The 27,469-nt window shown below is 42.2% G+C and overlaps 2 protein-coding genes across 9 annotated transcripts in view; one reads left to right on the top strand and one right to left on the bottom strand.

Moving 5' to 3' along the window:
- On the top strand, positions 1-17,447 carry IL5RA (interleukin 5 receptor subunit alpha). 2 transcript variants are annotated; one of them, XM_035337715.1, is made up of 11 exons: positions 1-104; positions 2,476-2,634; positions 3,956-4,101; positions 4,883-5,021; positions 5,548-5,680; positions 5,756-5,946; positions 6,927-7,072; positions 7,704-7,839; positions 10,153-10,249; positions 15,369-15,450; positions 16,583-17,447. In XM_035337715.1, the coding sequence occupies exons 2-11, from the start codon at positions 2,553-2,555 to the stop codon at positions 16,673-16,675; spliced, it is 1,245 nt and encodes a 414-aa protein (XP_035193606.1). In that variant the 5' UTR covers positions 1-104; positions 2,476-2,552; the 3' UTR covers positions 16,676-17,447. The 2 variants fall into 2 exon arrangements, with proteins under 2 accessions (XP_035193606.1, XP_035193607.1); XM_035337716.1 differs by lacking the exons at positions 15,369-15,450; positions 16,583-17,447 and adding an exon at positions 13,134-13,349.
- Positions 17,448-18,658: 1,211 nt separating this feature from the next.
- CNTN4 (contactin 4) overlaps positions 18,659-27,469 on the bottom strand; it is a 294,079-nt gene continuing 285,268 nt past the window's right edge. For all 7 annotated transcript variants that reach the window (XM_035337706.1, XM_035337710.1, XM_035337704.1 and 4 more), the window contains 7 exons: positions 27,354-27,424; positions 25,311-25,545; positions 24,666-24,781; positions 23,657-23,843; positions 23,027-23,139; positions 21,540-21,708; positions 18,659-20,429 (listed from right to left, as the gene is read on the bottom strand). In XM_035337706.1, the coding sequence (XP_035193597.1) occupies positions 20,329-20,429; positions 21,540-21,708; positions 23,027-23,139; positions 23,657-23,843; positions 24,666-24,781; positions 25,311-25,545; positions 27,354-27,424 (992 nt within the window). In that variant the 3' untranslated portion in view covers positions 18,659-20,328. The remainder of the gene's footprint in view (positions 20,430-21,539; positions 21,709-23,026; positions 23,140-23,656; positions 23,844-24,665; positions 24,782-25,310; positions 25,546-27,353; positions 27,425-27,469) is intronic.

Raw genomic sequence — 27,469 nt, 5'->3', positions numbered from 1 at the left:
GTACTTAAAAGACAGCAGTTATAAAAGAAACCCACAGGGAGATGACCCAGAGGACGTTTGAGCAAACAGAGCAGGCTCTTCACGGAACTTTTGAGACTCCACAGGTAACCTTCTGGGATATGTGTTGCAGATTTTTTTTATTTTTTATTTTTTATTTTTTTTTGCCTTGTTGTGCCTTGTTTGAAGACTAAAAAGGTCCCACTTTGAAAAGCCAGTTTTGCATTATACTGGGAAATCCATCTGGAATCTGCTTCTGACCAGTTGCCTCTGAAATGGTGGAACATATGTCAGCTAAAAGAAAATCATTACCTTTTAGAGGCTATTTTCTATGGTTTAGATTTATCCTGCACTTTAAGAAGGAATGAATTCCCCTTCATGAAGGGAATGTATCTTTTACCTTCTGCTTATTACTTTTTACTGTATATAACCAAAACATAATATAATCAAGGCTTTTATTCATCCTGGGAGTTTATTATATCATTTTTTTTTGTGAGGAGCATAATCCTGTTGTACGTTTCTTGTTAACTTCTTTACGTAAATTACTTATTTTGATTTTATTTTCAGTAATTTATCACATGAAACACCCAGGTTATCACATTTTGTGGGATGTTCATTTACTCAGCTCACACAGCTATGGAAATATCTCTTCTAAAAGCTAAATTTCAATGTTAGGCTGATAGCAAGAAAAAGAAAAGTAACATTTATAAGTAACATTAATAAGGTAGAGAAAAATAAAGACACAAGAAAAAAAAAAGAATAATTATTAAAAGCCAGTCTATATTACAGTAATATTTTATACCAAATTACAAATTAGCAACTGTTTGGCAGGAAATGTTAGATCTGTGTCTAATAATCGTATGCTTTCAGACAGCTAAAGTACTTCTGAATCAAAAGTTGATCTCTAGGGTCTTTTCAAAAGTACAGGGAAAAGAATGTGCCTAAGAAGAATCAGAATACGTACTTTTTGAGGGCAAAGTAAAAAAGTTTAGGCAACTGAAGGCAGTATAAGCAAAGCAAGGAGAGTGTCGGGTTTTTAGTTGTGCTAAATGTCAGAGCCGTCTTGAAACCAATGTACTGAGATTACTCAAGTTAGTAGATGTGAATTCCAAGCAGTTGTAAAACATGAGGCTTTTAAAAGATTTTTAAAAAATAATGTACTGAAGTGATTGCTTTTTTAAAAAAAAATGAAAGAAAGAAAGAAAAAAGCAAGTACATACAAAAGATACGATCCAAAAAGAACAGACTTCTTATGAATGGTAGTGTGATCGAGTGAGTCTTAGTGGCATTGTGTGAGCATAAATATATGGTGTCAATAATAATTAACACCATAATTAACATACATTTTGGAATAACCAAAGTGTCTTTCAATAATCTAGTTTACATAAAGCAAGCCCTGACTCTCCAGGAATAATCTGTTAAAAAACTCCAGTGGTTCAATTAGCCTTGTGCACATTTTGGCTAGCAGAATACTAGATACATACGGAATATGAATATAGTTAATGAGTGGACTTGGACATTAAGAAACACACTGTATTGTGGATTATGCATCATTTTAATGAACTAAGCATTCATACACCATTTTTAAAAATAGTTACTGCATAGCAGAAGTACCCCAACTGTGATCAATTGGATTGCTTCCAGTCTCTGGGTTATTTATTAGAGGTTCACTGAGAACTGATGGGTTAAAGATGCTTTCTCTGCTCATTACCATCTGAAAATATTATGTTTTCCACACAAGAAATTGCTGTAGATGCCCCAGGGAAGCAGTGTGATTGGGCTGGGAGGGCGTATTTCTCTTCTGTAAGAACATTTTGGAAAGCTGCTGTTCTGTATTTCCATGTTGTTTATATTAGGTTATACATGAATGATAAGACACAGATTTTTCCCCCCCAGTATTTCATGAAACAATCTGTAGGAAGCATAAGAACATGCTGTTTTTAAGCATTAAAAATAGTCGTTCATTTAAATTAGAAACAAACAAAATAGTTTCTCTTACACCCCATAATTAACACTGGAGAATTAGCCTTGAGGTGAGCACTGATACTGCTTCTTTAGTGAGTTTTATTGAAACAGAAACTGGAAAGTACATTTGAGCAAGTAGCCATTTTATATATAGTGGCAGCTAAAAATATAGATATTTCTGGTCTTGGAGTAAATGGGACTCTAGTGAAAGCCAATATACCCGACTTGCTCCTCCCTGTGAAGAGATGTGGTAGGTCCGTAACTGCTGCTCTGAACATCCACACGTGCCAGTGTCGAAAACAGTAGCTTTTTCAAGGTGGGCTGACAAAAGCAAAGGCAACAAAACTAGATGTGGTTATTGGTACTTATGTTAAATTTAGTTGCAACAAGATGCCTTTTCCTGCAAGGGAACAAGAAAAGTCTGCCACTTGCAAGGCACATAGATCATGTGGCTATATCTGCACAGTGCTCCATGGTTTGTGTCTTAATGCTTGGGTTTGGGTTTGTTTTTAGCTCTCAGCATCTGATGTAAAATGGTGGCAAGCCACGTACACTGATACACAGTCTTTCTCATTGACCATCTAAACATTATGGCCAGCATGATGAGAGTTTGTCTGATTCTCCTTTGGACAGTGATCGTGGTTCAGCCACACGTACCTCAAGGTAAAGCAGGTAAGGTGTGTTCCTTCCTCCATACGTGGTGCTTCAGCACTGGGGTGAACAAGGCCTCGTGAGGTGTTAGTCAAATGTGCTGTTCTACACGTAAATGAAACAGGCCATAGCATGCCCTGAGGACAGGCCCACAAATGTCCATGCTGTGTTAAGATGCTTCCTAGGATCATTTTACCCTATCTCTGTGAGATTTCTCCAAGCCAGTGCCCGAGAACTGCTCCCAGAGGCAGTCTGGACGGCCTTTGCTGTAAGAGAGGAGATGTGCGGGGTGTGTAGGTGCAAGCTGTGTGCCACCGGGCCTCCAGGCAGACAGTGGCTCCTGGCCTGGTTTATTTAATGACATAAATCAGGGCAGAACAACAGCATTGTTCAGCTATTTTATTTCCAGGAATAAAACTAGATTTAGCTGCAGAAACTTGGTGACATAAACCATCATCGGCAGCAGTCCTGGTATACCAAGAACCTTAATGTTGACCTTTTTTGTGGACATCTCAACAAGGACCATTTTAAAGAAAGCAGTTCAAGGCAGTTTGAGTCGGGGTTTTCTAACTCTTTATGAGGCAGTTTTTCTAATGCAAGGCACTTGTTTGAAAATGGAACAAATGGGCATTAAGAGCTGCCAGGGAGATGGCAAATAAGGGAGGACGGGCTCTGAAGAACTCTAGAAATGGAAGGGAGTAGATTGATTATTTCACTGTGTTGCTATTTATATGATAACATTTTCCCCCCAGCATGAGACCTTCATTTCCATAAGAGCTCCAGGAATCCCTCTTGCCCTGTCATTTTAAATTATCATTCCCATCCTTCTATGTTTTCTTCCATTTGTGCTTAATTCCTCTGTTCATCATACTTTTGTTTCTCTCGTGTATGACTTCTTGTGGCTGTCAGCCTTCATTTAGAAAGCCACCACGTCATGCTGTTCTGCCAGCCTGTGTGGGTGAGAATTGATCACTTGATCGGCCCCATTCAGTATGGATGCCTAGCACCTATGTGGCTGTGAGGATCAAGACTGAAAAACCTGAATCTAATTAATAACCTAAATGTAATATGTCATTGTGATTTACAAGTTGAAACTGTTGTAAAAACTCATTTTTTTTTAAGCTAAGTTTTAAGTAGATTCTTATTTGATGAAGTTTTGGGTGTTATTTAAAGGTAGTTTTCAAATATTGGTAACATTTTGTAAGAAGCTGTTGAGAGAATACAATATTGAAATAAAACCTGTTATGGTTTTCTTGTATTACCCTTTACTTATAAATAGCTATTGGTCTAAACAATGCACTGGATTATTGCATTGTGAATATTTTTGTTTTCTTCCTTACAGTTCAGGTTTTCCCACCTGTTAACTTTACCCTTACGGTCTCTGCATTAGCACGAGTACTTCTGCGCTGGAAGCCAAACCCTAATCAAGAACAAAAAAACTACACTATTAGATATGATGTGAAAATCTTAGCTCCTGTGTCTGAAGAGGTAAAATTAAGTCCAGTATCCTAAGAAGGTTACATTCCTGTTATGGCACCAAAATCAGGGTGCAGTAGGTGTGATATTTCTCTTGAACGATTGACAAATTGAATCACTTACTCTCTTCCACCATAAACAAGTACTTTGAGCCCTGGGTAGATTCCCTTACATCTATGCTTATGGGTACAGTTCTGCTGGGACAAGGGTTAGGAATTGCCCAGGGAACTGGCAGTTTCTGCAGCATTCATCTCGGCCCTCCTCCCAAGCTGTAGATTGGGTTTATGTGATACTGCTCCCCATACCAGTCAGCTTATTCAATTCAGATTAATGCTAGGTTATCATTAAAATGTTAGACCGTGTTTTGTCACAGCTATGCATTATAGGCAAATTTTGGTAAGATAAGGGTCCTGTTGTCTTGACTGAGAAACCTTAAACACTTGTGTGGATTATTTGTGCTGTCTAGCTTTACACATTTAATATAACCAGCTCAGCCAGCTAGCTAGTTTGCCTCTGCTCCTGACACTCGATGGCTGGTTTGCTCCTGTGGGCTATTTAAAGCAGCTAATTCAAGGTTTTACGGTGTCACCATCTATGGCACTCCTGCTGTGGAAGCACAGGATGGCCAGGGCCAAGCTTGGTGATGAGCAGGTACGCACTGCTTTCAAGGTTTCAAGTAACCATATAGTGAGGCACTTGCTGAAGGCCCACCCTTTGTAGAATATCACTCTTTGCAAGTCCCTTAATTCAGCTTCCATTATGTGTTGCTTTATTATTATTATTATTTTTGAAGTATGATACAAAGAAGACTCACAGTTTCCAAACAGCTGCTCTTCACAATGGTTTCTCTGCACACATTCGGACGTTACTTTTCCATAATGGCCTTCAGATGACAAGTGACTGGGTGACAGCAGAACTCCAGCCTCCACCAGGTAAGAAGACATGCGAGGGAGGTCTGAAGTTTGTGTTCTGTACTCATCTGTGGACTAGACATCAAAAGGTGACAGGTTTAATACTAAATGGCATTTTCCCCTATACCTGCTATGTTGGTCTTACAGAACTATTTAGTTCAGGCCTTTCTCTACAGCTGTGAAGCCTGGAATATAATCTGGAGAGGCACAACATGGATAACCCCTACAAAAAGTTTCTAAAAATTCCTTGCTAAGGCAAAGATAACCTACTTTCATATGCTTTATGATAATAAAAGATGATATTGCCTTGAATCATGAGGTGTATGTGAAATAGATAATGCTGTGTGGTATAGCTTTACTTACAGTGGTTAGGAATATTCATTCTTCCATTGCTGATAGAATTGGGTGATATATAAAACACAAAGAAAATATACAACATAGATAAAACGTACCAAAGAGTTTAATCAGTGTCTTAGAAACATGAATTTCTTACAATTTCTGTAATGATTTTTTTTTTTTCCTATTTTATAATTCTGTGATTCTATAGGTGCTGCAAATACAGCTGTCACTAATTTGTCCTGTGCTACTCATTTCACCATTTCTAGTACTGTTTCTCTCCACTGCACTTGGCTTCCTGGCAAAGGGGCACCAGAAGATACCAAGTACTTTCTATTTTACAGGTTGGTGTCTTCTCCCAATTTACTCAGCAACAAATTTCTTTAAGAGCATAATTTATCACAAATGTTTTAATTTAGGTATGAGACCTGCACTGAAGAATGTCAAGATTATATCAAAGACGAGTGGAACAGGAATATAGAGTGCAGATTTTCAGTGACTCATATTATTCCTGATGAGATTGATAAACTCATTGTAATACATATTAACGGGTCTAGCAAGTATGCTGCGATCAGACCTTTTCAGCAGTTATTTAACCAAAATGCCATTGGTGAGTAGAAATACATTTTTTTTTTTTTTTTTTTTTTAAAAGTAAATGTCTAGCAGGATTGTCCAAAAATTTGTAAATTAATATTAGTGAACTGAATTGTCCTTGATGCAGGTGATAGTATGTGCTGGTTTTGCATGGTTGTCAATGAAATTGGAAGGGATGATGAGATAGAAGCTTCAGCTTCAACTAACTTTGATTTTAGTAATTTAAGTTACAGAATGACAAAAATAGAAAGAAAAACTAGAAAGAGAGTTAATATTTTGTAGCCTAAGGATTATTTAAATATACATTTTCTATTGAGTTAATTAATATACCTTCAAGTAGTTTGTGCTACCTTTTGTTTTACATCTGTTCTTTAAAAGGAACACAATGTTCAGGATAACCACACTTTAAAGAAAGGCATTAAACTGTAGAATAAAAGGCGTTATTAGCCATGACTGTCTATCACGCTCTCCAACCCAAATAATTTATTTTCCTTCGTCATTAGTTCCATGCCTTTCACTTTTTTGTGAACACACATTTCCTTTTCTCATAGCTTTACTAACATAAAAATTTGACATAATTTCTTCTTAGAAATCAGCCCCATAATGGCTGCTGATCCATTTCTTTGATTTTTTCAATTTTTCAGTAACTTTCCTTGCTGCATTTTCTTTTTATTTATTTTTTAAATATATTTTTCTAACCAGTCTATCATGAATTTCATGCTTTTGTGAAAAATAATTGAATAAATACCTCCCCCCCAATATTCTACTTTTTAAAGCTTTTAACTGGATTTTTTAAACTGTTTTCCCTTAATTATTTTCTGCAATATAGTTATTCCTCCCAAATCCTTTTTTTTTTTTTTTTTTTTTTTCCCAAAATGTGAAATAAATTCAAGGATTATAGGTCCTACTTGGAAACATTATCAAGTTCTAAAGTGCTCCAATTGTTAGTATTTTAGCTTTGCTCTATGAATAACCGGTATGATTTTCTTTTTGTAGAAAAAGTGAATGTTCCCAGAAATGTCACTGTATTCGTAGAGCAAAATGATCTCCTGGCCACATGGGAGAAGCCACTTTCTCCGTTCTCTAAAGAGTGTTTTGAATATGAATTTTACCTCATCAACTTGAAGTCAGGTAACGAGCAGGTAATTGCTTCTCTGGTGCCCAAGTATTACGTCATGTTCTCTCCTCTGAGCTGAGCATCCTCTGTAGCTAGAAGTTGCCTTTATGCAGCCTGGGAAAAAAGCCTCGTATTCATGGATATGGTACAAATTTAAAATAATTTAAAATAAAATCTGCATCAGTGCATTTTTTGGAACTATGGATTATTGGTGAAACTCATGTCCCATTTGTGACTTCAGTTCAACAAAGCCAAAGTCTCATGAGTCTGCACATTTTTATTCTTTTTTTTGGACATCATTTATGTCTGCAACAAGCTACTTCCAAGACAACTTGGAAAACAGAAAGACAAAAATTAATTTTATTGCATCTAGCTTCAGTAGGATGAAGGTGGAAAATTCTGAAACACCAACATGAAGTGTCTTAAGGAAGAATCCAAAATGAAGCATCTTTCAAAAACTTTGCCCTAAGACAGGTGTATTAGGAGAGAAATTATACGTATAAATAGGGTTCTTTCTTCAAAAGCAAGGCCTGATGCTCACTCTTAGTCTAGTAAAGATTTTTTAAAAAATAAAAAGATGAAAAAGTTTTTTTTTTTTTGCCTGAGTTGCCTAACCGTAAGTAATCTATAACAGTACGATATTGTTTTTCTAACAGGAATTCAAAATACACTCAAATGACTTCAGATTACCAATTGATGTTAACTGCAAGTATTCCATACAAATAAGAGCTAACCATCATCTGTGCTGTAGAAGAGGATTTTGGAGTGATTGGAGTGAAATTCTTTATGTCGGTAAGAATGAAATGCCCTTGTCTCGTAAAAAAATTAATACATTGTAGTAATTAATACATTAGAAATAAAAAAAATCCCCCCAACTTTTGGACATACATTTTTTTTTTTTTTTTATATGCTTATGTTTTCAGAGTCTACTTTAAACTAGCTTAAGTCCTAAATTCTAGCTAAGGCCTTTTAATTGCATTACTTCTTTAGTTTTCACATGTATTTCCCTGGCATGCACTGTGATACTCATTCTGGAAGATAATATGAGTGGTCATGTCAATTACTACTTTAATGGAGCTATCTTAAAAAAATAAAAAGACAGAAAAAAAAAAATCAGCATGGTCATAGTATCTTTGGAACATGGTAATTTGCCCCACTTTGTTCTGTATTTTCTGCTTGCTGAACATGGCTATTTTATTTTTTTTCTGGAAATAGCAGTTTTCTTATCATGGCACGTTATCGACTGTTTGTTCATAGACATCCTGCTTTGCTGTTATCTTTTGAGTTTCTTCACTTCCTGGTTTTCACAAAAGAAAAAAAAAAAAAAAGAAAAGAAAGTAGTCCCTTACTCTCTCCTGTTTACTATACTTTTCCCTGTAGCAGCAGCCCTCTGGCTTTGCTAAAAATTGAAGTATAATTCTGCTTCCTTTCCTTGAGCTGTGGTGATCAAAACAGATTCAATGCAGCCACATGCTGCCAAAAAGAACATTGTGAAAGTGGATCTTGATACCACCTGTCTCTAGGAGGTTGGTGGGAAGCACTACAATCAGACAAAGCTAGATACAGAAATCATTAATGCAGCTGGGTGGGCCGGCCATCCTTAATGACATCAAATCTGTGAGCTGGTAGGTACCTGTGAATAGCCACTGCCAGGACTCACAGTTTAAAAGAAAATCTAATCAAGTTTTTCTCTGCCCCAAATCAAGTTTGGGGCAGAGAAATACCTTGCAGCACATTTGTGCTGTCCTGATTCTGCTTTCCCAGCAAAGCTGAAGCATTTGAGGGCACCTCTACATCAGCTGAAGTGCTTTTGGAGTCATCTCTGTTGTGCAGCGTGATGATAACTGGGGAAGCTGGGAACATCATCATTACAGACTCCTCCACTAATGCTCAGCAAATACCAAATATGGGAAATCCACTGGGATGATAAAAAAGAGATAAAAAGAAAGTTAGTCTTACATTAAAAAATGACTAAAGTCTCAAACGTATGCAGGGTGGGCCTTAACACAGGCTTAGGCTGGGAATAACCCAGTTACACCTCAAATAACAGTTACACCTCAGATCTTAAGTTCTTGAAAGAAAATCAGCCATCCTACCGTGCTTGTTGAAGGGCTGTGTACCACTGCCACGGTGGTACAAAGGCCCAGGATGGATCCACACAGGCATGCTCATGGCATCACTCTGGCTGTGGGGCCTGCTGTGCTGCTGCAGCCTCTGGTGTAGATGGCAGGCTCAGCTCCCTGTTTTCAGAAAGAAATTGGGCCAAAATTGAATATTGTTTTGTCTGCAGCACCAATAAACCCATCAGGCCTGCTGCTGGCCGATTCATGTCCTTTCAATTACCTGGTAATGGCAGTGCTGACATCTTGATGCATGGGACAGGTAGTTATCGGAAGCACACACGGACTCAGCAACCTTTTGAAAATGCAGTTCAATGTAAATGCTTTTGTTATATGGCATAATATGGCACAAAATAATGGTCGTGGTCACTAACCATGCCTTTTTAAAATGGAAATGTTGACCTTGATAGAAATAGCTGTCTCCTCCCCGGCAGAGGCAGTAGAGAAATTCTCCCTGAGGAAATGCAGCAGCAACAGCTCACAAGAAAAATTGGGCGTTTCAACATCTTTTTTACAGGGAAGCTAACAAAGTCAGAGAAGTGTAGTTGTTGGCTAGAAAGAATTAACAGAAATGAAGAAGGGTTTAATGGAGAACAAACAGGTTGTGCCTGAGGTTATAAGCGAGGAGTGCCTCTGCTGGGTACCAGCCATGCGAATACAGCACGGCGTGGTGCATCCCAGGGTGCGGCGTAACGCAGCCTGGTATCCTGGTGGTACTGGCAGAGCAGGCACTTCACGCTTCTCGGTTTGGTGGCAATAAAATGAAAGAACTTTATTGATGGAATCAAAAAGTCAGCTTCATGGCAACTATTCTTGAAGCTCTACACTTCATTTTTAAATAGAAGTGGCAGGTCTTCATAGTTTGTATGTTAAACTGTGATCTGAATATAAAACAGGTGATGAAACCTTTTGTAAAAGTGTGCTTAAAAATAACCTGCGATAAAATATATATTTTATGTATTATTTTTTTTTTCTTGAAACTCAGGAGAAAACAAGCAGGAGAATTTCATAGCTTGGATTCTGGCTGTGCTCTGTGTGTCCACGTGCACTACAATCGTGCTTGTTGGTATAATATGCAAAATGTAAGTATCAATATATTCTTTGTAATGACAGTGTAACTAAATACTAGGTGTTGAACAGGTGTGGCGTGACATTAAAAACTTTCCTTAATTTTCAGGAGGGGCACCAAGTTCAGTATTCAAGCATAATTATGCAACACAAAAGTACCGAATCCTCATTACACTACATTACAGTACATCCTCATTAATTATCTATAATAACATTCAGCAAAATTGGTAGGGTTAGAGGGTTGTTCAATTTAATTTTAAGAAAAAAATATATATATATATATATACTGAGTGAGGGGAATTTCTTAAAAACCTATTTGTCCACATCTCATTTCCTCACTTAAATTGATATTGTTGGGTCAACAATTTCCACAGGAGGATTCTGTCTTTAACCCCGGTGAAACTGCTGAGAGCATCTTTCATGGCTAAAATGTACAGTACAGTATTTTCCCAGTCAGGTCTACATCAGCCTGTACAACTACACTCAATACTGGGCCCCAGGCATGTGGTCTGAATTACAGGTGACATCACGGAGTGTGGTAGATGCTCTGAAGACGTAGAAATTCTGGTCCTTTGAACTTGCTGCTCCTTCCTACCCCTTATCAGGATGAAGTGTATTGAACTATTGCTTGTTATGAGTTTTTTAAACTATTTGTTTAGCTTATTTTTTAAATACTACAGAGGCTATGGATGCCAAAACAGATGCCTTATAGCCCAGCTTCCCAAAATGCGCTGTAAAGAAACCCAGCTACATTGGCTTTCTGTAGCAGTGACTGATCAGGTCATAAGTAATGAATTAAAGAATCAATGCAATTACAAGCTTCTTCCCTGAAACATGGAGTAAGCAGCAATTATCAGATCCACAATAAATACAGCTGCCAGTAACTTAGGTGTTGTCCTCAACTCTGCTACTTATTTTTTTAATTAATAATTTCTTTAGTGCCTTTTAAATTATTGGTCATCCTGAAAGGTCCATGACTATTTTCCTTTCCATATCATGTTTCTTTTATCAAATAAAGGTCTTCTCTTCAGGAATGTTATATTAAAATAAATGTTATTAACTCCCCAAAGCATCTGATATCCATAATAGCCTGTTCTTAAGTTAATTTAGTTAGCCTAGCAGGTCTCAACAAGTAATTGTCTTTGGTAAAGAAAGATTAACTATACGAAGAGTTTATTCATATTGCATTTCATCTGCACATGTTCTTAAGCAGCCTTGGTATGTTGGTGGATATCTCCAAACCACCCTTGCTCACATCACAGATACTTGTATGGACTGACCTGTCTGTATGGCTGTAGGTCCTCCACTGCTGTGGCACCACCATGATCAGCTCATCTCTGTTTGGGATAGCCACGAACATCTTTGTCCAATACCACTTAGTAACGCTCATAATGCTCCTTGTTGTCCCATGGAGTTCAACAACTATTTGGATATTATGCAAATACACTCAAAAAGACATAGGGGAAGAAATAGATATAGATTTCTACTCAAGGACTGGCTTGAAGATGCTGTACTAATGCATTTTATGAACTATGAATCCATTGGGCAAATATAAGCTAGCATTTCCAGGTTCAGATGTTTGACACTGCACTGGTAGCTTCTAGGATTTTCTCTCTGCCTGACTGGTGTGTAATTCCCTAGCACCCAAAGACTCATTACATACCATCTTTGCCAAAGTGATTAAAGTTTTATCTGCCTGCTGTACTGAGTTTCATGGTTTTGCTGTCTTTCTTCCATCCTTCCCTGGCAGTTTCCTGCTCAGTACCTTGCCACTTCTCTACTCCATTGTCCCTTTCTCTAGTCCTCCAGCCCACCCTGGGAGGAGGTAGGAAGAGCAAAAAGATGAAGTGCAGTGCTTAGCCTGCACATTTATTGAATGTGCAGATATTAAAAGTAGAACAGGTTCCCTAGATCACAATTTCATTAATACGCTTTCATTTTTACTGCTGTTGAAAATTCATGAAGTGTACCATGCAATTCAAGCCACAGAATCATTTCAAATTTCATGCAATTTGAAGGCATTATAAGGAATTTCATTACACCAAAGACTTCTACAAAATTTTCTGTATAATTCCTGGTGACTACAATCATCATAAATAAAGACCACTGCTTGGGGAAAAAATATCCCAAGACAAGATAGTCCTTTGGGACTGTTTGGATAGTTACTTGCAGTAGCTGATGGAGATACTGTCTTGATAAAAAGTACAATTGCATTTTTCTCTACTGTGCCCTCTGTATTCATGAATGAGTATCTTCTGTACCTCCTTAGGCTGTGCCTCAGAATACCACTTTCTCCTGGAGGTGAGCCCACAGGAGGATGTAGTTAACAACTTGCTCCCAGCTGCTCTCCACTTAACTGAAATGAGGCCAGTGAGCAGCCCTCTGTGCCCTGCAACCAGAGTGGTCATCCTGCCCTCCACCAGGTTCCTCTCCTTCCTCTGCATGCCACACCAGTCCCTGACCAGCAGTCACCAGCCACCTGCTACAGGGAAGCCCTTTGGAAAATGTCACAGGGAATCTCAGGGGAGGCAAGATACTAGAAAAGGCACTCCAACATACTGTGAAAACAAATGTTTTATCAGCCTCATTGTAGAGGTTAGAAGAGGGAAAAAAAGAGCATGTTGTCTTACTTATCTCTCTTTGTTTATCTTAGGCCTTTTACTGCCACAGCCCATGGGAAAGTGGCAAATTTCAGAAAGAGAGACAGCACAGTAGCTAGAGTGAAAAAACTGAAACACCGAGTTAAGCCACAAGGATCCTGTAGAGTGTTTCCAAAGCCTGAAGGTGCAAATAATGCTGATGGAAAGGGCTGTGATCTTACCTGAGTAGAGGCAAACATAGATGTTGGGAAAACTTTCTTTGACAAAATATTTTAATCACTTAACTCCAACTTTGCAGTGTCCTGCCAAAAAAGACCAGGACCATACTGAGAGCATCCCTGTAACCACCCCACCACCGCCTCACTGCAGACTCTTGCACCTGAGGGGCATGCAACCACCACGAACCCGTGTGCTTCTGCCTCATTTCTGCTGGGTGTTTGTGCACCCCTCCTTAAGTGTTTCCATTCCAGAAGTGACATGTAACTTACACTTTTTGCTGACTCAATAAATAATTTTGGTATGTCTCCATCAAAATCTTTCATTGATAAACAGCACAACTAGAAATGCGTCCCTGCTAGGAGTTGGGGGGGAGAGGTAGAGGACAGACTAGCCTATTGTCATGCCCCCAGAAGTATCAGACCTGCTGCACACCTTGGTAACAAGGGCTCTTTCAGATCCGCCCCATAGTAAGTCATCCTGTTTCTGGTGAGCATAATTAATTATTTAGATTACATTAGATAAATGTCCTTATCTAATCTTTTTCCTAATCTAATCTAATGTCATGTCCCAGTGTAAACCTGGTTTCAGAAAGCAAAACGATCCTTTGTCATGTCACAAGGCAACTAAATGTGCACAGCTATAGCAAACTGGTTTATTGTCTTTCTCCACACAAAACCTTCCCACAGTTAGGAAGAGAGGCTTTTATTTTGACCCTGGATTAGCTGCTCTTGTTGGAATTTGAAGCTGAACCCAGGGTCTGTCTGGAATTAGGAACCAGGACACAGAAGTGAGGACACAGGTGAAACCATGAGGCCTCTGGGGCCTGGCCGCTGGAAGGCTGGGGAATTGTGATGGAGTGAGGAGCCATGGAGATGGCACCTACACACTGCTTTTCTTCCCCATAGTCCCGGTTCTGTCTTCACACCCCCTTCACAGACCCTGGTCCACGTGCAGCAATGGGGAGATGTCCCATAGTTGGCTCGGTCAGGTCTTCTGTTGTGCCGGCAGCGGCATGTCCCTTCCCTTCACCTAACAATTAGTTATGCAGCAATGTCTCCTTTAAGGCATCAGCAGCTCAGCCAGGAAGGTTTAGCTCCAAACTGATAGTCAGAAAATACTTTGAAGAAACTCTTTCAGGGGGAGGGTGTGGGAGAGAGATGAGGATTTTTTTTCTATCTCAGAATGAAAGCTATGGAAAAGAGTAAGTGAGCAGCAGGAATTTATTTTAGACTCCCTGCTGAGGAGGAATAACAGGATAAAAGAGAACTTGACAGAAATCAGAAAGCTTTCAAAAGAATAGTCATAATAACATAAGCACTCAGCTAACCAGACACCAGGCAGAATTGTCACCAAGTGACACGGGCAGGAGCAGGCCTGCCCTCAGTCCCAGTGGCGAGGAGGCAGGAGGGCTGCTGCCAGGCCTCCACACCTGGGCCACGTCTCTGCTTCATGGACATCAAAGCATCTCCACAGACTAATTCTGGGCTAAATCCTCTAATCTCCAGTCAGGCCATGTTCCCATTAAAACCTGACCCTACTTGGACCTCATGCTATCCAGAGGCAGAGACAGTGAAAGCATTTTAGTGACTGAAATGAAAACACTGTATGCTGGGGTATGTCAACGACAAGAAAACGTTTGCTCGGCAGCACTTGTTATCACGAAAGTACCTATGCCTAAACACTTCAGCCAGGCTAAAGAGCATTGGGCAGGACAGGAGGGTCTCAAAGGGTGCTAGCAGGATGAGTTATTACCCCGCTAAGTGGAACCATTTACTTGTCAGCCCTCTCTGGCCCCACTCCTTGCCTCCTCCATACTCCCTTGGCACACAATTATTTGCACTTGCTCGCCTACCATGGTGCAGAGGCAGATTACGTCCAGAAACCATGATCTGAACAAGAGGCAGCCTGTCCTGAACGTCCAAACAAGGCACATGACAGCGCAGCCCTTGGGAGCAGGCGCGTGTGAGCAGCGATGAGCGCAATTAGTTTCTCTCCAAGACGAGGCTGTTACTGCCCCGCTGGATGGGGCAGCACCCCGGTTCTCGGCTACAGCTGCAGGAGGAGGCTGTTGGGGCCCCTCCTTTTTGTCATCCACATGTCCCCAGGGTCCAGAAGTGTCCAGTGGACCATTACCCACTGCTCTGATCCCTTTGAACCCGGTGCTGCTGCCTCCAGCTGCAGATGTGGGAGGGGAGCAGGAGGGCTCCTCACGGGGCAGGACCTGGCTTCTCGTGGAGAAACGTGCTGCTTGTCAGATGCTTCATCCGTCAGAAAGAGCTGTCCTTTCATAGCCCTCCGCCACTGTTTTTCACAGGAAATTCGTATGGAGTAAACTCTTTCCGCCAATTCCGACACCCAGCAACAAGTTCAGAGATCCCTTTCCAAATGAGTATGAGGTAAAGTAACATTTTTAATTATTATGATTTTTTTTTTTTTTTTTTTTTTTTAATGATTGAAGAAACACTTGTGCTGGCGTGCTGCTCTTTCCCTGCAGGACTATCAGCACAGCCTGTTACTGCTGAGTTAAAGCCTTCTGACCTCTTAGAATTTCTAATGTCAGCATTGAATGTGGGCTCCGTTGCCAAATGTGTTGTGCAAAACCTGCCAAATGGGAAATAGGTGGGTGCAGCCAGTGTAACACCACACAGTGCCTTAGCTACGGGCGTCCCATGGAGTTTGCCATCGCGTTTAGCCATTTGAGAGGCTGTGTGTGTGGTTATGAGTGCTGGGGTTAAGGCCCACCAGGCTTTGGGACCACCTCCTCTGCCAGGGGGCCGGAGCACCGCAGATCCCAGTCTGCAGCAGGCCTTGATTGGGCCTTGTTTGTAGATCAAGTGTTTTGGGGAGGGTAAAAAACTAATGAAAATAACCCCAAAGGGGAAAAGCCTATTCCAGAGCACTGGGCTGGGGAAGGATTAAGGGCTGCTCTCTGGTTTCTGTCATGCAGGGCATTTCAGCCACAGGGTGCCGTACCTGTGGCTCTGCCTTCTGCACAGAAAGCCGCTGGAGCTGCTCCTTGCAGGAGCCCGGCCAGGCAGAGCTGTGCCTTGGCAGGGACTGCAGCTTGGCTCCTGGAGAGCTGATTTATTCTGTGAAACCTAACAGTGAGAAATGCTTGGGTCCTACTGCTAAGCTGGTTTTAAGCCTTATTATGCTTTCTGTCACTTCCTGGTAAATACATTTGCCTTGCAGATAAGATAAAACTCCTCATTGTCTGCTCAAGGGAAGTGCTGCTCAGTAACTTGATTTTAATTTGTCCCCTCAGAATACTGGTTTGATTTTTTGGGTATGGTTATTATTCCATGGTCTGGTCAAGGAAACAGGCTTAAAAGATTATAGTATAATGTTTGTTTTTAATTAAAGTCATTACTGTAAAATAATATGACTTAGGGTATCACACATAAGAACATGAAAAATAGCAAATATCAACACTGCAGCTAGAAAATGTGAGCTCTCTTAACTAACGGGGTCAGTTGATAACCTCTGCTTACCTGCAGCTCACCACCTAAATCTCTGCTTGCTTTCCAGAGAGCACGCACCTGCACCAGCGAGACGGAGACGGAGCTCGGCAGCTTCGACGAAGATCTCTCCTGCAGCGCCCTGGACGACTTTGTGTTCTGAGGCAGGGCCATGCCACGTCCTGGGGCACCCCACGTGGGGATGAGCTGCCCCTCACAAAGTCATGGTGTAAGCAGGGTGGAAGTGCACCGAACTAGTGCCGTGGTCCTTGCATGAAAAAAAAAAAATCCTGGAAAAGAGCTGGTGGCTTTTTTGGTAGGCAGCTTAGACTTCTGGATTTTTTTTTTGTTTGTTTGTTTTAAATACTTCTGACAACTTAAGCATGTAAAATGCAAATTGGGATTTTTGTGTAGCGCGGTGCAGGCAGTAAGGTACATGGCTGGGGCCCTTGGCAACTGGCAACTGTTCTGGGAAATAGCCATGGAACCCTGCAGAAAACTGACAGGCAGCTCTATGAAAACGAAAAAAAAAAACAAAAGGAAAGGAGTAAAAAAAAAAAAAAGGGGGGCACATACTGATAAATTTCCTCCATTGCATGTAGAAAACACAGCCTGGGAATGCAGAGTTCTCAATTATACATACTTACGGAAAGTTGCCAACGAACTCTTTGGTTTAACAGGGCTTTCTGAGACAGAAGGAGCTGGATGACTCTTTTGTTTGTAATTTTAACTTCCTTCAGATGATTTTGAAAATCCAAGCCCAATATTGCAACCTGTTTTTCTTACCTATCTGTTGTTCCACTGAAAAATAACCGGGTCTGGAACATTGTGGGTTTCTGTTTGTGCGTTGTATACTTGTTGTGTAATCCACTAAGCAAGTTAACCAATAAACCTCCTGCCTGAAACCGCTTGCCCCGCTCAGGCTTTGAACTCATCCGCTGCTGACCACAACACTCTGCTCCTCTTGCGGAGTCCCTTTGGCTGCCCAAGAAGCCTCCTACCCACTGAGCTGCCCAGAGGTGGGGTTAAGGACATTAACAAAGAATAAATAAAAAAGAAAAAAAAAAAAAAAGAAAAAAAAAAGAATTGACCTAGCAAATAAATTGTTTGGAAAGTGCCTAAACATAATGGAGTTCCCAGGTGCTACAAACTAAAAATAATTATAATAAATGAGCCGGTTCTCATCTGGGTGAAATAGCATGGCTCCATCAAAATTAATGTAGCTCATTAATATAACAATGTTTGTGCCTCAAATGCCTCTTCTGCATGTGATTTTAATGGATTTGAGGTGCCCAACTTTAACAGTCTGAAAATCAGAATTTCATTAGTAAAATCCTAAAAACAAGTCGAAAGAGAATTCATTTACTATAGTGTATTTCATTTATGTCATGCCTTCAAGTACCCTAATAAATAAAATTTCTAAATATAACTTCGTTCCCATTAATGGAAAGATTCTGCAGAGATTAATGCAATACATTTAAGTGCATTTTGCACTTGAGCTGTACGTTTTGTGTGTGTGAATGCTCTGCATATCCCAGTGAAAGCTCCACAGCCTCAGGCAGTTCAGGCACCAGGGGCTTGGACGGGTACCTGGTTTCTGCTTACGGCCCTGGGAGTGAAAACAAGCTTTCGATCTTCCATGTCACTGGTAAGGAAGGACACACATCACAGGAAAAAAAAACAAAACAAAACACAGAAACAATTGCAATGAGTCGGTGATGATGAGGCCAGCAGCCTGTTGGCTTTGGTGCCCAGATTTCTGTATTTTCTCCATGAAGCAGCATTGGGAGCCAGTAAGCGCTTGGTTGGTGCCTCCATACTCACTCAGAAGTGGGGCTTTTCTTTGTGACAGCCCGTCCCGCTGGCCAGCAGCCCTGGGTGTTGGTATAACACTTGGCCAAGTGGCGAGGCTGAGTGTTGGGTGGCCCAGCACCCTCAGCGCAGCCCCTGGGTAGAGTCACCAGAGTGACTCGGATCACGGGGCTTCTCTGCGCTGCCACACCTAAAAATCAGAACTAGAATTGCAAACAGTTGCAAAAATCCACAAAGACAACAGGAGAAGTGATGTCTTACCAATGTCTCACCCTTACAAAACTTAGCAGCAGGTGCAACGAAGCACGGAGGACAAACGCTCCTTGCAGACAGGTATCTTTACAAATGACAGAATATTTATTACCAATACCTTTAAAAAAAGATTACATCTGCTAGATCACTGATAAATATCATTTACACCGGGGAGAAAACTACAGAAGCTTTTTTTTTGTTGTTCCATTTTTTTTTGGTTTTGTGTTTTTTTTTGTCGTTTTTATTTTTTTTTTACATAGAAGTAACCATATCAAACTAAGAAAGGAACACAGCTTGAAATACTGACAATATTTCTCTGGTCAACACCCCTGACTTTTACACAAGTGGAATCCTGATTATGCGTTACTGAATAAATATATTTAGAAGGTCTAAAAGTTAACTGTATTATTTTGTAAGCAAAAAAGACAAGTTACAGGCAAATTCAAGCTATCAGGAAAAAATAATAATAAACCACTGCAGCGCATTTAAACTTGAAAATTTTATAGAAAATTCCATTGCCTTGTACTAGCATTATCCCATCTGAGTGAACTTACAAAATTACCCCGTAGTAACAAACAGTCCTTCTCTTAAGAAGAATGATTTTGCTGTGGATATCCTCATTTTCCGGCGTACCTTTGTGATGCCTCCAGGTCTCTGAAGAGCTCCTGCAGAACCGCGGCCACCCTACAGGCCGGGGGGAGCCCCAAGCGGCCAGGTCCCGGCCGGGGCTCTGAACGTTTTCTGTGGTGGACTTGGGAAGAACGATGAGTTATGGGAAAGCGCACGTGGGGAGTGAGCACGCGTTCAGCCGGCGAGCCCGGTGTCAGAGCCACTGTACCCTGACATCCTCGGTGCGATGGGCAGAGCAGCAATGTGGGCTGAGCAGGGCTCGCACTGGGGCCCCTCGGTTCCTGGCTCCTTCTGCTGCGACCTGCCTCTCGGTGTCACCAGAGGCAGAAGTGATGTCTCTGCACTACCTTAGTCCCTACCCAATTTAATGCTAATCATGATAAAGCCAAAGCTATTTCAAGACGGTAAAAATGGAACCTTACTGCATGATGCCAGAATGTCAGCTACAGGTCCTGTAGTCCGCAAATAACCAGAAGCTGTGTGGTTTTTCAAGATTATAGTGTTCTTTCTGAGCATTTGGAGTTTGTCTCGCTTAGTCCTCCGAATAAAATGTAAAATCGTGTGTGTTAAAAGCACTTGATTTAACACAAGAATCATCGTAACTGCCCTTAAATGCAGCTGCATTGTGAACCCGATCTGAAGCAGTTCTGCCTTGCGTAGCCTTGTAAAACTGTACAGGAAAGTTGCAGCCAATTTACTAAGAACAACTTTGAACTCTCGGTCATAAAGGAAAAAATTCAAACAATATTTTCATGATAATGTTGTCCATAGCATTTTATAGCAGAGGAAAAATTAATATCTACATCATATGTTAACTTTAAAAAATTCTATAAAACACTAAATATATAATAAAAAATATGCATATAAGGACATATGTAAACTGCTTTGGTAACATCATATTACAGATGTTTTCAGTGCATTGCAGAGTTTCCAAGGAAACTTCAGACAAAGCTATATTTGCTTTGAGGAAGTACTGTATAATGCCATTCCTAAAGAAGCATAAACATTTTTCCAGTAGTAAGATGTACTCAAACCACAATATTACTTAGTACTGTGTGTCTTCGAAACAACTAGCTAAATGTTGCTTATATTATAAACAAGAAGTCCTTTATGTAATTTTTGTCATAAACTGGATCGAGCTGTGAGCGAGATCATTATCGTGCTGATGGCTGACAGTGTACAAGCGTTGGAGGTTGAAGAACCGGATCCTCTCGCATACGCATCTGAGCAAAGGAGAGAGGAGGAAGAAGATAAGCCACCAGCGCCAAGAGCAGCCCTCATGCACCCAGCCTCTCCCCACCGGGTGGCTCCGTGCCCTCCACTGGTGGTGGCAGCAGAGGGTCCGACCCCTGCCCGGAGGCCTGCACCTCTCCAGCTGAACGCCTGCTTTTCAATCAATTCCCACCGCTGTGGCACTGAGGCTGTTCTCACATTATATTACTTCATGGCCTCTTATTCTTTTATTTTTTCTTTACATTTATTTTTCCAGCTGGGCTATATTCAAGCTGTTCTTTATGGCACCAGCCCGGCCCGATCCACGGCCTGGAGGAACTACACGGATGCTCCAGCATGGAGCCAAAGAGGAACTGGCATGTGCTCCTGCTCCCCTTCGCTCTCCTGTGTCTGCCCATGAAATCCTTCTCTGTGGTTTATATGGCTACAGCACACAGCCTGGTGGAGATAATTCTGATCTCACCCAGTTTTTTACATTGCTGTAATTTTAATGCCATGTTCCTGCATTGCAGAGGCTTCTGATTTAATGCAGCTTATAAACTGCAGCGTTATTAATGGAAGATGGGACACAGAGATTTTGCAAAAGCAATGTTGAGTAATAAAATACTATCTTTTCTGTTTGTTCGTCTACACAACCTCATTTCCCTAAATAAATATTTATGCACCCAACACACAATGGAATATTGCTATACAGTAGCCTTATAAATTTAAAAGCCTCTGAACACTGCATTTTCTATTTTGTTACAGTGAATTGCAGTGAAACAATATATTCAGTATATACGAGCATGGAAGTAGGAGAGCGGAAAGTGTCTAGAAATCTTAAATACAAATATAAGCACTTGTGGTGGCGTTTCTCATGACTTAATCTTTGCTCAGGATGAAATCAGGAATTTGGGCTCGAATGTCGGCTGAGCCTGCACTTCAGCTCCCCAAGAGGGCAATGCCCACCTGGGCTCAGCCCCGCTGGTAGCTGCACCTGCTTCCTGCAATGATGCAAAGCTAAATTAAAGCCTATTAAAACTGCTACTAATGAAGAACTGACCCATCACGGAGCAAAGGGGCTGGGGCTCTGGCTGACGCACCCCGCTCCCCGGCCTTACTTGAGATCTTTGGGATTCGGATTTGCTCGCTGCTGCTGCCGTCGCCCCCGTCGCTGAAGGGCTTTATCTCTATGATGTAGTCCTCGTCAAAGGGCAGGGAGAGCTCCACCGAGGTCTTGTTGGTTTCGATCACAGAGGCGCTGCTCTGCCTGTTCCACCTGTACAGAACCTGCAGCGAGCGGGAGAGAGACGAGGAGGCAGAAACAGCAGAAATGTTGATTGCTGTAGGAGCATCCAGATTTACCAGCACTCTTCTAGCATCTCAAGAGCCCCTGATTGTACTCATCAATGCCCAGACACACGGTCTGGTCACAGAGGTGCCATTCTGACCCCCACAGTCCCTTCTGTCTTCCCAGAATAAATTGCTTTTTTGATTCACCTTCTAAGATCTGGAAGTCATATTAATTAATATCATAAATTGTGACACAATATAGAAGTTTTCCAGGAAAAAAAAAATAAAAAGATTAGCAATGTTTTGCTGGGAACCAGGCAGGAAAAAGACTGTGTTATTCTAACAATAAATTTAAAAGGTTTTTTAGAAACCTGCTAGAAGGATTTTGCTTTTTCAAGGCTGACGAGAATCTCTCTCACCTGTTTCAAGTGACTTCTTAATTTGCATTTCAAACCTAAAAAATGTAGTGAAGAGATGGTCCAAACTACTCTGAGGTTTTTGACTGAAAACCCTGAGGAATTACTTATTTCTGATAATCCAATAGAGTGCACCAAAGATACTTAAAAGTGAGGGCAGAAATGACAGCTGGCACAGGCTCCCAAGGCTGATGCCGCCAGAATTTCAGATTGTGAACAAAACATGAGGCATGCCCAGGTTCTTCGTTGTTTCCAGCTCTGGTGAAAAACGTTTGCACAGTCCAACCCTCAAGGCAACGGCTGACAATTGCTCACTGATGTCTTCTTTGGGCCAAATTAAACCCTTGTGTAAGGTGATAGAGCTGAATTCTTCCCAAGATTTCTCTCTGGCTAAATTAAAACCTATTAAAACTGCTACTAATGAGGATTCTCTTTCTTTTCTTTTGGCTTTGCTCTCTGAAGAAAATGGAGCTATTAAAAAAGCATTTTATTTATCTGCAATTAAGGAGCCAACTATAGCCTCTGGAAGGTTTCCACCCAAGGCAGGAGAGGAGCAGTCCTGCAGGTGGGCTACGAGCCTCCTGGGTTGAGCTGCAGAGGAGGCTGGGGCTGGGGAGGGGGAGCCACAGGTCCACGGGCTGACACCTTCATGGGCACAGCCGGAGGGTTGCTGTTTCTGGGGCAATGGTCCCGTTTCAACCCATAAAACCAGGCAAGTACCACGAAAAAACACCTAATCTCGTTTTATTATAAACCCTGAACTTGACATGGGATTCATGGAAATGTCCTTTATACCCCAGTACAAGAGTCTGGAAGCAGCTAAAGCTAAATGAGGATTCATTGCAGGTCCCGAGGGAGGCCGTGCAGTGGTGTCGTGGTCCAGCTGGCACAATACTCACTTTGTAGCCTCTCACTTCTGACTCGTTATCCAGTGCTTTTACTTGGTCCCAGTTCAGGATGATCTTGGAGTCTGACGAATTCCATATGATGTTCCCAGGGGGCTGACTTGGTGCTGTAACAAAATATAGGAAGGATTATATTACTAAGGAACACCGTTTCCAGTTTGATCCCTTCCTGTACCAACACAGCTTCCACTACCCCAGCTGAGCATGCAGAGTCCTACCCCTCCGGCAAGCTAATGAGCTGTTCCACTGATCTGTGTCCTCAAGGTCACAGGAGGTGTGACACAACACACTCCTCCAAATGAAAAAAAGGATTTACTCAGTTGCTCAACATGCCTGAGACCAGACGAAAAAAGCCCTCTTGAAGGATGAGATAAATATTTAATTTTCCTGCACAGCTGTGATTTCAGTTTTGCATGCTCTGCTTACTTAACATGAGGAAGAACCTGACAAAAAAAAGAAAAAAAAAAGAAAAAAAAAAAAAAGGCTGGTAAGCGTCGTGCACAAAGCAGCAGCAAAGAAACATTTCCCAGCTCCTTCAGTCTCGAAAAAAACCTGAAAGCCAAAGGAGAGTGCAGGCAGAAACCCTCCCAGGCAAGAGCACCGTGTGTTGTCAGGAGCACTCACGTGGCTTCTTGGTGGTGACGTTGACTGTGGCACTGGAGGGCCCGGTGCCAGCAGTGTTGTAGGCCTTGACTGCCAAGTGATAGAGCGCGTTGCCTCGCAAGTTGCTGACTTTTGTGGATGTTTGGTTACCAACTGTCCTGATCTTTTTCGCGTTCTCTTCCTTTTCGTCATGTCTCCAACATCTGACCTGGAAGACAGAGCAGGTACTTTGACCTCCAGCTACAGGCTGGCAGCACCCCGCTAGTTCTTAGAGCTAACTCTGGCACTTTTGTCCAAAATTTAGGTGCCACAGAAACCAATCCCACATGTTGCTCCTTGCTGGACACCAGCACGGCCGCATCCCTCTCTTCCCAAGGGCTCAGCTGCTGGCTGGCCATGGAAGCACATTTTCCTGCCTGCCCTGGTATCACTAAGCCTTTCAGGGCCATAGTTTTTGGTAGCCATTACTAGCAGTAAATTAAATACTGCACCTAGTGTGAAGTTTATCTGAATGGTTAACGCGAGCCTAATTACTGCTGAATGGAGAAAGGCTGCAGACACCATCCTGGAAGTGAAACCCCATTAGGACAACGCTCTGTCTTGTCTCGGTAACTCTTGATGTTTTTTCTCTCTCAGGGGAGACCCCAGGGATTAGACATGCTAGCTTCTGTCCATAAACCCAGGGCTGGTACTGCTGACCACTGCTTTGCTCTGAGATGGAGAAAATTAAGCAATTTATGCACTTCAGTTTCCCACTGAAGCATGCTGACTTCCGAGCAGCCTCTCCCTGCCACCAGCGCACACAGGCTTCCTCCAGCAAGCTCTGATCTGCATTTTCAGCCAGATTAGACACAGATAGATGCACAGCCTTTTACCCTGGGAGAGAAGTCTCTGTGCGCTGAGGAAACAACGGGAAGCCAGCACGCAGCAGGACCTGCCTGCCTTGCATTGCCACGGCACATTGCTGCAGCACGTCCCCGTGTCTGCTCAGCGCCTGGTGCTGAAACGATGCCACGGTTCGCTTCCGTACCTCATACCCCTGTATTCTTCCTTTATGCTGATTCTCTCGAGGGGGAGCCCAAGAAATTTCAACATCTGAGGCAGAAAGACTTCTGGCAAAAACAGTGGTTGGAGCTCTGGTTGGCTCTGGGTAGAGGAGTTAAAATAAAATCAGTTTTCAATTTTATGTTCAATTAGTCACAAAATTCAAGGGATTTTCGTCACTGCGTGCAAAAAGAGGCATGCTACAAAAACAAACTTTCCCATTTCAAATCCAAGTCCTGTCAGGCCTGTGCCAGACGGCGCTCCCCCTCCACAGAAGAAATAATAAATGTCATTTCTAAACTCCACCCAGGATACCATGTACAGTAATTAGGACAAGAGGGAACATTTTCTAATCAGTGGACATTAATTCATACTAATTCTCAGCTGAATTCTTTCCAGATTACATATTACTTTTCCATTAATATCAAAAGATTTCATTACGATTAATGTTATTTTAATGACTATCAAAAGAATTAATCGTGGCGCGCCATTTATTATAAATCAGAGCAAGGATCGGAGTCAAAGGATGTGTCGGTGAGGATGCTAAACCCTTTCAGGCCTGGTCAGCACCTCAGGAGGCCAACACGAGGCAGGGGGAGGAGGGAGCACCGGGGTGGGCTCATGTCCTTACCTTCCTCCGCCGAGTACACGACCGTCACAGGGCTGAAGGACCCTTCCCCCTTGTTGTTGTACACCCCCACTTTCACTTCGTAGGGGGAGAAGGGCGGCAGGGTCTCGTTGCGAAAGACGTATCTGGAGGCGTCCGGGGAGGCCACGACGGTCTGCATCCAGCTGACGGTGCCGAAGGGGCGGAAGGCCACCACGTAGCCGAAGCCACCTCCGTTCTGCAGCTCCTCGGGCACCGTCTGGGGGCAGGCAAACAGCGGGAGAACTCAGCGATTGCATGCATTTATTTCCCTGTTTACATTCCCCTGTTGCTTCTTGCTCCTGCTAAAATTACTGTCCTAAGTAAGGATTAGGAATGGGAGGCAGCAGGACTTCTGCTTTGCATCTAACCCGAATTTATCCCAGCTTGATCTTAGGCACTTCGGTGACGTCTGTGCTAGAGGCCTTGCTGTTCTGTGTGCTCCCTGCAGTCAGAGGAGAACACATCTCCAGAAGTCACTTTGTCTAGGACGTAATCCATTTCCACAGCTGCCTACCTTCCTTCCCTGACTAGACAGGGAGTCTGGTGTGACAAAGCGAGTAATTTTAGGCCCTGCAGTGGCTAAGTGTCTGCGGTTCGGTGGGGTGAACCCAGGACACAACTGCTTTCCCAAGGCACGTGCAGCTGCTCTGACATCTTCGGAGTCATGTGAAGTCCTGAAGACCATGTCCTGACTGAGGTCCCCACATCGCATGGGGCTGGTGGCCCCACACAACATCCACAGTACGTGGACCCATTGTTACGTGGTGGCCCAGGCTAGGTCAGCCAAACAGTTGCGTCCCAAAGTCACAATCTCTTAGAAATCACAACAACAGAGAGTGACTTGTCACAAACGTGAAGGAGAACAGCTAGAAGAAACAACCTGTCACCTCTGAGTCATGTGTATGCACACTGTCACTTCCTGCTCGCAGGCCTGTAGTGCCCAAAAAGGCCTGTCTGAACCCAAAGCTCCAGTGGGTGAAAATAATCTGTAATTACGGGCCACTGTCCCACAGAGGCCATGGTGCTTAAGCATGTTGTAGGGCTAGTTTTGGTGACTGCTTCTAGCTCTGTTGTCTGTGGCTCGAAAAAAAAAAATCAGACTATTAGAAAAATGGTCTCTGGACATTTACAAGAGTAAACTGACTGTTCTATTGGAATACAAATTATATTTTGTGCAAATTATGAGTCAAAGTCACGGCTGATGTTCTTGTGTTTTTGAGACATATTGGAGTATCTGTAGGAGATACAGCGAAACTAATTAGTCCAATGGAGGAGGAAATTTAGCACATTGAGCTGTGTGGTAAGGAGAAAAACCCATTTATAGTTTTTTAATAACCTTAAAAATATCTCTGGTGATTCATTCTGCCAGCCTGGTCAGGAATAGTGCTAAGTGGAAGTGTTAGCATGTCTAGTGAAGTTCATTATTAGGAAAAATACGCCAGCTGCACCGCATCATAACATGAAAATATGAGCAGACAAATGACTAAAGTTCTAGCCCTGGCTGCCTTAAGGAATGTTAAACATTTTTCATCTCTGTATCTCCTCTTGCTGGCTTTCATTAGCAGCAATGAAAGCCAGCATGCAATGTGTTGTGCTAACTCTTAACCATTTGCTGCCATAAAACCCAGCACAGGGCTGAGGCTTGAGAGCCAGCTGTGGTTCTCCGCTGGACGAGGACATGCCAAGCTCGACCTCTCGAGCCTCTGTTTTACCCCTTGGGTGGTTTCTGCCCGTAGGCAGCCTGTGCAGGCTATGCTGTACACATGTGGATGTGCTGAAGCAGCAATGGGCACCTTGCGGTCCCCTGCTCAGTGCTTCTCTGGTGCTTCATGGCACCATGGCCTGGGATGGGGCTTGGGCATTAGCTCAGTTTCAATAGCTGGGCTATTTTATCACACAGCTGGGACTTTTTACCTCAAACCATTTATAGGAGCTTCACTGGGCTCCGTGGAATGACACTGGGGTGGAAGGGTGCCTCTAGATCACCACTGTATTAATTTTCCTCTCGGTTTGGACTCCACTTACCTCCCATGTAATGACTAGCTCAGACTTGCTCCCGCCGCCTCCACTGACATTAGCTGGGGTCACTTCAGGAACTGCAAAAAAAAAAAAAAAAAAAAAAAAAAAAAAAAAAAAAAAAA

Source organism: Oxyura jamaicensis, chromosome 12, assembly GCF_011077185.1.
Source record: "Oxyura jamaicensis isolate SHBP4307 breed ruddy duck chromosome 12, BPBGC_Ojam_1.0, whole genome shotgun sequence".
In the NCBI taxonomy this organism is placed as follows: Eukaryota; Metazoa; Chordata; class Aves; order Anseriformes; family Anatidae; genus Oxyura; species Oxyura jamaicensis.
This window is presented reverse-complemented; position numbering and strand designations above follow the sequence as displayed.

What these genes read in the sequence shown, in the direction of transcription:
- IL5RA (XM_035337715.1), top strand. Translation starts at nt 2,553, where the DNA reads ATGGCCAGCATGATGAGAGTTTGTCTGATTCTCCTTTGGACAGTGATC. An exon ending in CGTACCTCAAGGTAAAGCAG is followed by an intron (nt 2,635 to 3,955) that starts GTAAGGTGTGTT and finishes TCTTCCTTACAG; the next exon opens with TTCAGGTTTTCCCACCTGTT. An exon ending in ATTTAACCAAAATGCCATTG is followed by an intron (nt 5,947 to 6,926) that starts GTGAGTAGAAAT and finishes TTCTTTTTGTAG; the next exon opens with AAAAAGTGAATGTTCCCAGA.